The sequence below is a fragment of the Pteronotus mesoamericanus genome, unplaced genomic scaffold (genome assembly GCF_021234165.1).
Source record: "Pteronotus mesoamericanus isolate MK-2021 breed Mesoamerican mustached bat unplaced genomic scaffold, CSHL_Meso_final contig_221, whole genome shotgun sequence".
Classification (NCBI taxonomy): Eukaryota; Metazoa; Chordata; class Mammalia; order Chiroptera; family Mormoopidae; genus Pteronotus; species Pteronotus mesoamericanus.
In genome coordinates, this window is record NW_026555092.1 from 11,726,375 (window position 1) to 11,739,436 (window position 13,062).

The 13,062-nt window shown below is 45.1% G+C and overlaps 1 protein-coding gene across 5 annotated transcripts in view; it reads right to left on the reverse strand.

Annotated features, from left to right (window-relative positions):
• The window catches only part of KIAA0319L (KIAA0319 like), a 97,161-nt gene that overhangs the window by 12,863 nt on the left and 71,236 nt on the right, over positions 1 to 13,062 (reverse strand). For all 5 annotated transcript variants that reach the window (XM_054571950.1, XM_054571955.1, XM_054571954.1 and 2 more), the window contains exons 9-16: positions 12,045 to 12,177; positions 8,917 to 9,145; positions 7,305 to 7,428; positions 6,538 to 6,670; positions 4,651 to 4,799; positions 2,751 to 2,902; positions 2,249 to 2,387; positions 585 to 744 (exon numbers count right to left, since the gene is read on the reverse strand). In XM_054571950.1, coding sequence (XP_054427925.1) covers positions 585 to 744; positions 2,249 to 2,387; positions 2,751 to 2,902; positions 4,651 to 4,799; positions 6,538 to 6,670; positions 7,305 to 7,428; positions 8,917 to 9,145; positions 12,045 to 12,177 — 1,219 coding nt within the window. The remainder of the gene's footprint in view (positions 1 to 584; positions 745 to 2,248; positions 2,388 to 2,750; positions 2,903 to 4,650; positions 4,800 to 6,537; positions 6,671 to 7,304; positions 7,429 to 8,916; positions 9,146 to 12,044; positions 12,178 to 13,062) is intronic.

Consider the following 13,062-nt stretch of genomic DNA (forward strand, 5'->3'; position numbering starts at 1 on the left):
TGGCAGTTCTCAGTCTACACAGCCAGGCCTATCTTCCACCGTGTCCTGGGGCCCTGTAAGCTCTCTGAACCAAGTGACTTTTCCAGAGGAACTGCTGTCCTTCCATCCCACAGGACTACTGTGCACGCTGTGCCCCCACTCTGAACTTCCTCCCAGCCCTCCCATGCTTGACCAGTGCAAGCTTTACTGCTCGTGGAAAATCCTTGGACTACCCCTTCCCACAACCCTCCTGGAAGACTTCACTGCCCTTGCCTCTGTGCCTCCACGATACCACACATTGTGCCAAGTCCACCCGGTACTAATGTTGTATGTTTACCTGATTATTTCCCCTATTAGACTATGGCCTTCCAACACATTGGACCTCTGCTCACCTCGTACCCTGGTACCCGGCTGCAGTGTCTAACGCAGACCACGTGAACTGCTCTAGAAGGGAAGAGCTCACTAAAGAAATGGACACCAAGAGTGGTTCCCGGTCAGAGAGCCACCTTCCCTATCTACCCACACCATTTTCTCAGCCAATCACAAAGTCTTGGGGCTCCTGGCCTTCCCTTTTCTCGCCCTCACCCAATTCATTACCCAGCTACCTCTGCTCCGTGTACTGCTGAATCTTTTGCACAATGATGTCGGAATCCAGCACCCCCAGGAGGACCCCAATCTGGCGGATGAACATCCCCTTCAGCCTCTCGGTTAGCTGACTGACGTTGACATCCAAGATGATCTCCACCAGGTTGTTTTTCCTGGGATCTGGAAAGCATGTGGGTCAGTCACGGCTTTGGAAGTGGGAGAGCTAACACGCACCTGCCACTGTGCGTGTGCTTGCATGCAGGACAAGAAAGTAATGAGCACATTCAGAAATGCAAATGACTTTCAAATGGAAAGGGGCAATGTGAATTCTCAGGAATGCATCTGCTGTGGGCTTGGAGAGCTTCGGAAGGACTCCTGGTCCCTAGGTCACCCTGAGAGTGACCGAGCATGTGCTGCTGAGGATTAGGGAGGCAACTGTTCAGTGAAAGGAGCTGTAAAGAGAGAAACACTTGTTTTAAAAGCTTCTCCCCGCCCCTGCTGCTGTGGCTCAGTGGACTGAGTGAAACAACCACACATTGATGTCTCTCTCCCCCTCTTTCTCTCTCCCTTCCTCTCTCTGTAAAAATAAATAAATAAAAATCTTAAAAAAAAAAAAAAAAAGCCTCTCCCCAACTGGCTTTGCTGACCTCTCCGGGCCAAGCAGTGGTCATCTAACGATCTCTCCTGACCCACATCTGATTTTCAGTGACTTGCTGTACTTTGTCTACAACATGGGAGGGAAAATGGCCATCTCAACCATCTTATCAATAATGGGAATGCATCTGCCCTATGGCTGTGACAACAGTCAACACAGAGGAAATCCAGGGAGCCAACAAACAAGGATTCCCTTAGAGCCACATCACAGCTACATGGTGCTTTGACAACTCTAGAACTGGGAAACCGTTGTGCTTTACTACTGATTATATCCTGAAGACGCTTGGAAGTTCAATGATTATTCAGAATACCTTATTCACACACTTCAAAGCACCCTTTGTCTGTTCTGATGTATAATTTACATAAGCAGTGGACTATCTGTGATCTGATTTTAAATACACAGAGATGGGGCAAGGACTGGAAGACCTGCCAAGATCCTTTCCCATCTATGACCTCATACAGCCGCTCAGCCTAGATAATAAAGAGCAGGTCTCTTTCCCACCCCACACTCACTTCCTCTCTAAAACCAAGTGAGCCTCAAAGCGAATCTGAAAATGTAAAGGACACCAGTTACTTCACCTTCCCTGGGTTGTCAGAAAAAGCCTGAGGCTCAACTGACAAAAATACATTGTTTTCTGCATCTGGGTGCTGATGAGACATCATGACTCAAGTTACCCCTGTGCTCAGAGTCCCAGAGTACCCTGAGCCCTGCCTCATCAGCCACATGCAGAGCGGGAAGTGCAGGTGGGGACACAAAGGCCTGGCTCTGACGCCAAGCAAGGCTGCCCTGAGTCCCTGTTTCTCCACCTGAGTTGAGCAGGGCAGGTCCACATTCCTGTGTGGGCAGGAGGGTGATGCTGGAACAGACAGACTCTAAGGGCTTTTCAGCTTGAGGTTTCTAGATTTTTTTTTTAAAAAACCTGGATAAGCCATCTGGCTCTGCCCATGGTGGGGTGAAGGGGTCTCAGGGTGGAGGCCCTGCCTGGCCGACCCCGCGGCTCCATTCAGGCTCATCACTACACGGACTCACCGGGTTTCACCTCCACAGTGGTCCGGTCTGTGTTACTCTCACCCTTCGCGTCAGTCACTTTCAGATGAAATGTGTAGGTTCCCTCGACCAGGTTGGAAAGAAAGAGGATGGGCTGGTGGTCAGAGTGATTCAATACCTCCTGTGGGGTTGAATGACATGGTTATGTTGCAGAACAAAACCACACTCCTTCTGTGGACTCAGCTGCTGCTTCCATCACAGCTAAGCCGCTCTGAGCTGGACCCTTCCACCCCGGCCACTTTCTGCTCTGTGACAGCACTGCAGCCACAGCTGCCAGGATCAGGGAGCAGAAACATACTTTGTGCCACACTGGCTTGCAGAGTGACCCTCGGCAAGTCATTTAACCTCCATGGATTGCAGAGAGCAATCCGGGTTGACACAAGAAACCACTTGATTAAAACAGATACTAGAATAGTAGCTCAACCTCCTCTCCCCGCTGCACCACCTTGACCATGGGCTGCTCTCCAACTCCTGGCACACTTACCCCTGCTGCTGGGCTCCCCTCATCTCGAGTCCAGAGGTAGCTGACTATTCCCTTGTCATCTGAGGACTTGGAACCATCCAGCTCCGCTGTGTCCATGGGCAAGGTTATCACCACATTCCCAGATATCTTGGCTATAGGTGGTTTGTTCATTTCTAACCAAAAAGAAATCATTGAAATAATGTAACATTCTGGGGAAAAAAGAAACGCTTCTTCATATTTATGGAGAAGTTAAACATCAAATGCATCTTAAATGAAGAACTGATTCCAGCACCTATCCACACCAGTGAATAACAGTGTGGATTTAAAGCCACCATTGCCATAGGTCCTGAGGCTCCAGTCAAACCCAGAAATGTTCTCCTGATACCATACAACAGAGGGGACGAGTGTAGCTTCCTCCTGTGTTCTGACAGCAGCCTCCCCCAAAGGAATCCATTTCTGTGCTTTGGAGGTATATGATAATTGGAAATAAAGGCCCACAGCTGGATTAAAGCCTTTGAGTTTAGGTTTTACCCAGCTGATAGCGCAAATTCTCTTTAAAATATGGGTTAAGCCCTGAATGGTGTGGCTCAGTGGGTTGGGTGTTGTCCCACAAACTGAAAGGTCGCTGGCTCGATTCCTGGCCAGGGCACATGCCTGGGTTGCAGGCCAGACCCCTGGTTCAGGGGAGAGCAAGAGGCAACTGATCAATGCTTCTTTCCCTCTCTCTCCCCGTCCCATCGCCCTCTCTCTAAAAATAAATAAAATCTTTAAAATAAAATAAAATAAAATATGGGTTAAAATGTTATCCTCTGAACATCTCTTTTGATTCCTTCCTTAGTACTTTAACAGAGAAAAAAGAGAGACCTCTCCTTAACCTTAACCTGGGCCCCACCTGCAGCTTTGTTTACTCAGGTGTGTACTCTCCAGTGTTTACTGAGCTCAGGTTACTGCAAATGGAGGACGCCAGCATATCTGACAGGTTTTCCTACTATCAGCTTGTAGGCCTTTCCCAAGGCCATCACTGAACACTGTGCCTGTAAACCTGAGCAAGGCCCATCAACTCTTGCCTCCAGATGGCTTCAGCATGCAGGTTCCTAGGACGAGCACAGAAAGTTTCACGTGCAGGACAGTCATTCTAAGGTCTGACAGCAGGTGTCACTGTAGCTAGCAGGAAAGTCACAGAAACCCCAGGCCTCAGCGGCAGAGGCAAAATAAAAATGCCAAGGGAAACAAACAATCCTTAGATTCAGGTGTTGATAGTTGTGAATTTGTTGCCATTTTAATGCTCAGTTTTGAACTATCAACAACTGAATCTAAAAAAACAAACTAAGCAAACAACCAGAACAGGAACAGAATCACAGAAATGGAGATCCCATGGAGGGTTATCAGCTGGGAGGGCGAGGGAAGAGAATTGGGGAAAAGGTACAGGGAATACGAAGCGTAATTGGTAGGCACAAAATAGGCAGGGGGATGTTAAGAATAGTATAGGAAAGGGAGAAGCCGATGAACTTATATGTACGACCCATGGACATGAACGGGGGGTGGGTGGGGGTCGGGGGGCAATACTGGAAGGGAGGGGAGGTACTGGGAGGAGAAAGGCAAAGAGGGAAAATTGGGACAACTGTAATAGCATAATTAATAAAATGTATTTTTCAAAAAAAGAAAGGAAAAAATCTTAATCCTTTCCCTATTCAATGAGAAGGAAGGAAAGGAGGAAGAAGGAAAGGGAACACAAGAAGTTAAAATCTGCCTTACAGTCACCCCCAGTTAAGGTTGTTTCCAAAACGCAAATAACAGCTGCCCTCACCAGCTTTCTTCCCCACACCCTGTCTCTGATGGATTTCTGCAGCCAAGCAAGAGATGATGAATTCTCAGTTAGCTGACCCAGAGGCTGCTGCAGCAACCCAAGGCAGGGAGGTACCTTCTTTGACAATGACATTCACAGAGCTCTGGCTTTGCAGGTTCCTCTCATCTTTGACAGTCAAGGTGAACACGTAGGTCCCCACCTGCAGCCCGGTCACAGTGGCCACACTGCTGTTCGCGTTCTCGAGCTGCACCCCATCAGGTCCCCTGGACAAAGAGAGAAACCAGAGGATGGCGTTGTACCTGCTGCTCTTCTGTCCCTGACTCAGCAGGTGCAGACAATTATTGCCTCAGCAAAGACATGAACTATTGTTTCCCAAACCTTGAGAGGACAAGTTTTAAAATATTCCATTTGGACAGAGCGTCATTTGGCCTCAAAATACAGGCTACCTGCTGATCAGAAAATTCCATTTCACCAGCTTTCAAAAACATCTAGCCTTATCCTTTATATGAGCTTCTAGAACATTCAGACTCTTTGCTGTTCCAGTTTGTAAAAGGAAAAAAGTGCTCTGAGTGCGTCTTCTTACAGATCTGATCAAAGAATGATTTCAGAGTGATGTTTCTGAAAAGTATTTCCGGCCCAGTAGTTGGTTCAGCTCTTGCCAGCAAAGAAGCAAAATGCATTTCTTAACCACATGCCAAACTCACTCTGGCTAAAAAGTCTGAGAAGGAAATGGTCCAAAGCTGCAGGGGAATTCTCAGGGCAAAACCATCCTCTTAGCGGCTCTGTGAGCAAAGCTCCCTCCAGTTACTGGGCAGGGGCCCCAGAGGACCCGGGACACCTGCTCGGCGCCGACATCCAGCGCAACGCTGCACACACCAGACAGCCGTTCTGCTCCAGCATCAAAGTGCCCAGGGCTTTCCCTAAAACTACAGGAAGACCAGAGCCATCTGCAGACTTGCTGGTTTTGTCTTGTTTCACCATTTAAATGCATGATCTCCAACTCTAGTAGCGCCTCCTAATACAAATTCCTCTCTAAGAAGCTTGCTAAGCATATTTCTGCCGTAAATACTAAAAAACTCAATCAAAAGGTTCATCACCAGTATCTTCAACAGTTATAACTAAAACACCCTGGGCTGAGGAAGATTAGGTTCTCAAAAAGATAGAAACAACTGCTGAGAAAAATAATTTCTAGAATCCAATTTACTAGTCATAAGTCAAGTGGTTTCTATAGTCCAGTAACAACCCTTTCCCATGATTCTCTAGTGTCCTAGACCAAAAACAAAAACTGGAACAAAACAGCCAGTCTGTCCTATAGTTGCTACCTTTGGAAATAGAGAAATGTAACTCCTTTTTAACTTTTAACTCTTCCTTGGAATTCTTTTGCTGCTTTTGGGGTCCAGCATATAACTTGCATCTCAGTTATTCTGGTTTAAAGGAGCCAAAAGGAACTGTGAGATTCAGGAATGGTTCGACTTGGCAATTCCAGTTTACTCAGAATTATTTTTGTTACTTCCTTTGCATCAGGCTAACATAGTTGGTAAGTGCAGTCTTGTTCCAGGGAACAGTAACAGAGCAATGATTTCATTTTGTAGATGAATTTTCAATTCTCCTTAATAGCTGCTCTGTCCCATCCCCCCCGCCAGCCATACCCAGTTAATTTTGAGCAACAGTATTTTTCTGCTCCATTACCCCTTCCATCCTGCCTCTCAAGTGTAATTAAACTATGCATTTCAGCAGATGGATTATACCTGTAAAAGCACCAGGATCACAAAGTACTACCTGGGGACTAATTGAGGGTAAGCATTCTTTTTTTCTTACAAAAATATTTTATATCATTTTCTTAGAGTTGAAGTTTGGCATTACAAAGTTTCTTTCTCAGTCACTCCCCTCCCCACCCCTTGAATAAGCGAACAAGAACAAGTAAACTCAAAAAACAAGTAAAACTGTTCTCTTCAAAGGTCTGGAGCCTTTGCAAGAATAAGGGTTTGTGTCAATACTCACTGTGTTTTTGTCCAGAGATAAGAGATAATTTTCTGATCATCTGAGCTTTTGCTACCATCCAGGGTGGTGCTGTCCACGGGGAGGGTCAGCTCTTTATCTGGGCCTGCGTCTGCCTGTGGAGGCTTGTTGTTTTCTAGAAGACAGAGACTTGGAGATCAAAAGCGGGCAGCCCAGCCAGGAAAGGCGGGGGTCCAATCAGGACATATGTTCTGGAGGCCATGAGGACTCTGCCCACAGAACTGTCAGATTCTGGGGGGCAGATATGTGCTGGGGTATTGCCAGGGAGCTCACGTTGAAGAATATAAGACTGAAACAGAACAATTCTAAGAAACACTATAGAACTGAATGAAATTACAATGCTGTGCTAAATGCAAAATATTATGCTATAGGAGTACAAATAAAAGGGCCTGAGAGGTAAGATAAGGGCTTCTTGAGGAAATAGGCTTGAAACAGGTCCTTGAAGGACATATGATAGGACTGGGGATGGCAGAGACTCTGCCTGCTAGGTGTCCTTGATGGCACCATAACTAGCCGAGAGCGAGGGCATAAACTGAGCCTGTAAAGTACTTCTTCCTCTCTAACTATGGAGAGAAAGCACTAGGGGGACGGACAATAGAAGTTGCTAGGACAACAGACGCTGCTAGGGACTCTGTGGATTGGCGCCTCCCACTTCTACCTTCACTCAGCTCAGAATCCAAGCCCTCTTCCTCCCCCAGGTAAAAGGGGCCAGCCAGTCGAAGAGCCTGCACTTCAGGGTTGGAACTTACCAGGCTGCACAATAACAGTCACCTGAGCGGTGGCCTGCTGTCCTATCGTGTCAGTCACTGTGAGCTGGTAAGTATAGTCTCCTTCTTGCATGGCAGAGAGCTGCAGGGTTGGTGTTCTAACACCCTGGATATATAAATACAGACAGTGGAAAAACAGCCTCCCATAATCACAACATCACACACTCAGTCCTGCTTGGGTCTAAACCTTTACCCAGTTTTCTAAACCTAGTTGGTACTGGGCTATTACCTCCTAGTTCAGCAAAGTTAGTGAGTGCTGAATCAGATGCTGTGAAACATCTCATTAAAAGTTCCCCCTTTAAAGGGGACAACCCTCCCTGACACAGCAGCAGTTTCAAATAAAATCAAGAGCTCTCCCAGGACGGGGAGTCCAGAAAACGGTGCAAAGATAGCCAAGATGGGTCTCTATGACCCAAGGCAGGAAGACCATGAATATATAATAACACAATCTTAAAAAGTGTTCCTCCTACAAGGCCGCAGTGATCCTGACAAAGCTGCCTCAGTAGGAGATGGCAGCACTCAAGGTGCCACGTGACGCTGTGCCGTCTTCTTACAGATCTGTGCAGGTTTTGCAATAGCAGTGAAACCCAACGTACTACTTAGACTGAACCCAGGTGAAATGTGAGCTTGAAGTCATGCCTCAAATCTAGAAACACAGACTCTTGAGTGTCAGAAGGAACATTATACATAACTTAGAACTAACTTCCAATGCAAGAATTTGAGGTCAGTGGGCAGAAACTAGCAGCCTCTGGGCTGAGTCTGGCTTGCAGACATTTTGTTTGGCCTGTATGTCTTAAGAGCTGTAAATTTTCACATAATGCTCTAGATTTCTGTCTTTTCTGGAAAACATGTACATTCTAGCAATACTGGGATCATACTTCCATCTGGTAACCACCAGGTTGGGCCTGAGGAGCAGCTGACCCCTTCAGTCTGGGCTTGAGTTCTCTGGCTTACCATAGCCCCATCCAGTTTTCTTTATGTACTTTTATTTTTAAAGATTTTATTTATTTATTTCTAGAGAGAGGGGAAGGGACAAAGAGAGGGAGAGAAACATCAATGTGTGGTTGCCTCTCTAGCAGCCCCTACTGGGAGCCTGACCTGCAACCCAGGCATGTGCCCTGACTGGGAATCGAACCGGCGAACCTCTGGTTCGCAGGTCAGGACTCAATCCACTGAGCCACACCAGCCAGGGCTCTTTATGTACTTTTGTTACCTGTGTGGTGACAGATCTAGTCTCTTCTTAAATATCTCCAGAGAGAAGATGCTCACCACCTAGTCAGGCAGCCTACTCCAATGTGCAAGATCAACACCTGTGTAGCTCCTAAATCGTTTGACTCTCTGGAATCATCCTAGAACAGCTACCGTTTCTCACCTAGTCTTTCCCTCTGACACTGAACATTTAAGATAAAGGTTTCTGCTACTATGCTAATTAAAGGCTCCGTAAACTTCCTGGATTTAAAAAAAATTCATATATTCTATGCACAAATCTGACTTTGGTAATTAAAATAGAGCAAAAATAAGCCTGGGAGGGGTGATCCAATCTAGCAGCTCTAACTCTCGTGGGCAAGAAAAGAAAGAAACTCCTCCCTCCTACCTGCATCTCCACCACTTTTCCTTTGCTGCTGGGGCTGAGTGACCACTCATAGCTGGTGATGCCATGATCGTCAGTGCTCTGGTTCCCAAAGAGGGTGATGGAGTTCTGCGGCAGGGTGATCACTTGGTTGGGGCCTGCGTTGGCCACAGGGGGATAATCCACAGCTTTGTTCACTGTCAGGCTGGCTGTGGTGGAGTTGGTAGCCCCATCCGAGTCCACCACCGTCAGGCTGCGAGGGCAGAGAGAGGTGCACAGTCAGGGATGGGCTCTGGTACAGAGGAATAAACACGGGAGCACCGAGAATCAAGGCTAAGAAATACCACGGTGGCAGGGCTACCGATTGGTAACCGATTCTTACCATTCCTCTGGGAAACGCAGAGTAATACTAGAAGCTAACACTGACAGAGGGTTTACTGTGTGCCAGGCACTGTTCCAAATGATTTAGAACTCGATAAATCCTCACAGTTGCTCTGTAAAGTCCTATCCTCATTTTACTCCTTACACGTATGAGGAGACTGAGGCAGAGAGGTCAAGTAAGCTGCTCATGCTTGAAAGTAGAGGTGTCGGACTTGAACCCAGGCAACGTCTCCAGCGCCATTTTGTTCCACTGCCTGCACGTGTCTGTGTGCCAGGGCCTGTACACACGTGGTCTGACCTGACCCTTCCAACATTCATCATCTCACTTTCCAGGTGACTTAGAGAGGCCAAGTTACCTGCCCAGGGCCCCATTGTGAGTCAAGAGGCAAGGCCAGTTCTCTGACTCCCAAGCCCAGAAACCAAGTCTTAAGAAGAGATAGTCTATGGCCCCTACTGCTCTGGGGTTCAAAGACACTACAGTGACTAAAGCTCTCACTGCAGCTGGCTCTCCTGCCATCGTCCTGGTTCAGAGGTGTACGTATCGCAAGAACGGACACCCTGGGCAGACAGCCTCTGGGATGGACTGGGAGGGCTGGCTGCGGAAAGACACGAGCCTGAGATGGAAATGCATTCTCCTACGCAACAGTCCCACAGTTTGTGCCAGTGTGAAACAGGATTTGAAAGAGAAAAAAGTGTTCATTTATAAGAACAGGCTTTTACCTAAATGATGCTTTCCAGCTCAACAGCCTAAAGCTGCTCTTGCCACCTCAAAATGTGAGCATAAGCAAGCAAGGAGGCTTGGGCTCCTTCCACTTTGCTGACAGAGAGAGGAAAAGCATAGAAAAGACATGTCGTTTGTTTAAATCTCACCACCAGCCACAGACAGAGCCAGACATCTGTGGGTTTTTCCTATGGTCTGAAGGGGATTTTGGGTGCTGCAGCCTTGAGAAAAAGAGCACAGAAACATCAGACACAGGCATGCAAATCAACAAACATCAGAAGGAGAAAAAGTTGCAGAAGTTTCCTTCTTTCTCCAGTTTGCCTGATGTTTTCACAGTTTTTTGTTTTTGTTATTAAACATATACTATTTGTCTCCTATTTTGGAATATAAGCAAGTTATAGATAGGTGGCAAAAACGGCAGTTGCCTGCCACTGACTTTCACCTCAGTCCCTGGCTTTTGTGTAAGAACCCTGGAACCAAACAGCAGCTGACCACAGGGCTGGGGAAAGAGGAGACTGCCATGTGAAAGCAGCAGAGAGAAGGTACGTGGAGTCAGGCTGAGCTTAATGCTAATCAAACCCAAACCCATCAGTTCATAGGCTGAAGCTTAGGAAAAAAAATCGCTCTCTAATACCTTATCCAACGGAACCACTGCAGGCTAACATTATGGCTAAAAGTTCAGGCTGCCTGTGTGACCCTGGGCAAGTTACTTAACCTCTCAGTGCCTAAATTTCATAATTTATAAAATAAGAGTAACTATAATACCTGTTAAAAGGATTAAATGGGCTACTGCATGCAAAGTGCTCAGAACAGTAATTAACACATAGTAAATGTTCAAGAAACAACAGTTATTATTACTATTTTTAACAAGATCAACCTAGCCCAGGCTAAATTCCATAAATGTTAAAATTCCTACTGTAGAAATCTAACGCAAAAACCAATTCACATTTCCATTTTAAGCCAATGAGAAGACTCCAACCGTGTTGAATGGCAACTACCTTTCATTCTAAAGTCTTGAGTCAATGTTAATTCTGTTAAGTCAGAACTTGCATATTTATTCACATGGTAGGTGTTGTGCTGGGACATTCGTCACTGTGTCTCTGGTAGTATCTAAAACTTGATTAATCTCAGATCCAGTGGAGAAGACGCTCATGAGTAGTCTACTGCACTGTGGTAGGTGCCACAGAAGGGCACTGAGTGCCACATTCTCTGCTCTTTGGAGGGATCTTAGACAGCCTCACAAAAAACTGTAGGACTCAGAATGAGAAGAACATTCAAGAACACATAAGCAAAATCCATTTGGGCCACATCAAGGAATAGAGTCGAATGAGCCCTGACACAGGGTTTGGAAAATCTGCATTTCAGTTCCATGTAACTCAGAGAAGCTGGTAAATACACGGAGCCTCATTTTTCTCAAATATAAAGTGAGGACAGTACACATGGTGTTTGTATGATACAAGTGCTTTGTAACATGTAAGGAATTGTGCAGATGTAAGAATTACTCTACAGTCAGCCTCACACTCTTAATCGTATTCTAGAATGTTGACACTAGGTCCCAAACAGACTGTCTTTGAATCAAATTCTCCAGAAAGCCCTGTTAGAGGAAGATCCTACACCTTATATTCAAATAAACTACTTGTCAAAAGTAAAGATTTTGAGATATCATAAGTTAAAGAAGCATTTCCCAAAGGGAAGATATAAGATGGTAGTAGGTTCCTTCTAGATTTTTCCTGAGAAAAGGCAAAGAAAGATGGGTCCTTTCACTTACTAACAGAAATCCTAAAAATATGTTTGGGGATCTGCCAGATAAGGCTTTGAAAAGGTCTGAATGCGGTGGATCCTCATGTATTATACAAGGGCTTTTGCCCTAAAAAGCTATCAATGTTGTGACCACAAGTACCGCAAGGCTCAGAGAACCAATGGAACCACAGGCTTCATTTTCAACCAACTGTACGATGAATTTGGTATCTGTTAGAGTTACTCCAGTACGAATATAAAACCCACAAGGGGGAAAAATGGCCAATGGTAAACTTGAAGGATCCTAATTTACCTGAAAGTGTAGTTCCCAGGGACGAGCTTACTTAGTTTTAATATGGGCGTATCTTCGGAAATCTTCTCTTCTCTCAGAGGTCCCTTAAGTTCTTCCCAATGGTACTTGACGATTTTATCATCATCAGTGCTTTCTTGACCGTAAAGAAACATCAGTTACAACAGGAGCGCGCTGGTCTCAGCACTTATCCGGTTTACACAAACCAGGGCAACTACCTAGAGATTTGAGGCTAGGAAAACTTCGTGAAATTACAGACTATCTCTCCAGAGTGTTTCTTTCCTAGGAATATTGGGTCATTCTGCCTCTCTATGAATATTCCACTGCACAGTTTTCCAAGGACTCCAACACAGGCAACCTCTGGTTAAAATGCTACTGTATAAAAAAGGAAAATCAAAAACTCTTAAATGCATGAAAAGATACTCAACCTCATTTAAAATAAATGCAAATTTAAATTATACTTGAGATACCATGTTTAAATCTATCAGGTTGGTAAAGACCAAAGTTTCTTAACACATTAAATGAGTAAAGGTGTGGAGAAAGAGGCCCTTTCATAAGTCACGGTGGAAGCATAAATTGATACAACCTCTATAAAGAGCAATTTGGCAAAATTTACCTTTGTCCCTGCAATTCCTCTTCTAGAAATTTATCCTACAGATATCCTTGCATGTGTTAAATGTTATGCTTATAAGATTATTCATGGTAGCGCTATAATAGTAAGAGACCAAAAATAATCTAAATGGTCATCAATAGAGATTGATTGAAGACAAATATGTATTTGAACAATGAAATTATATATCCATATAATGGAACGCTATATAATCATTAAAAGAAAAAAAAAGAATGAAGTATTTCATATACTGATTCAGAAAAATTCTCCAACATCTATGAACAGGCACTATACATAAGTGTGCATAATGTTTTATCATAAAAAACTGTATGTATCTCTTCTTATATATGCATAAGATATCTCTGGAAAGACATATAAAATATATCATTGATTGTCTGGAGAAAAACTGGA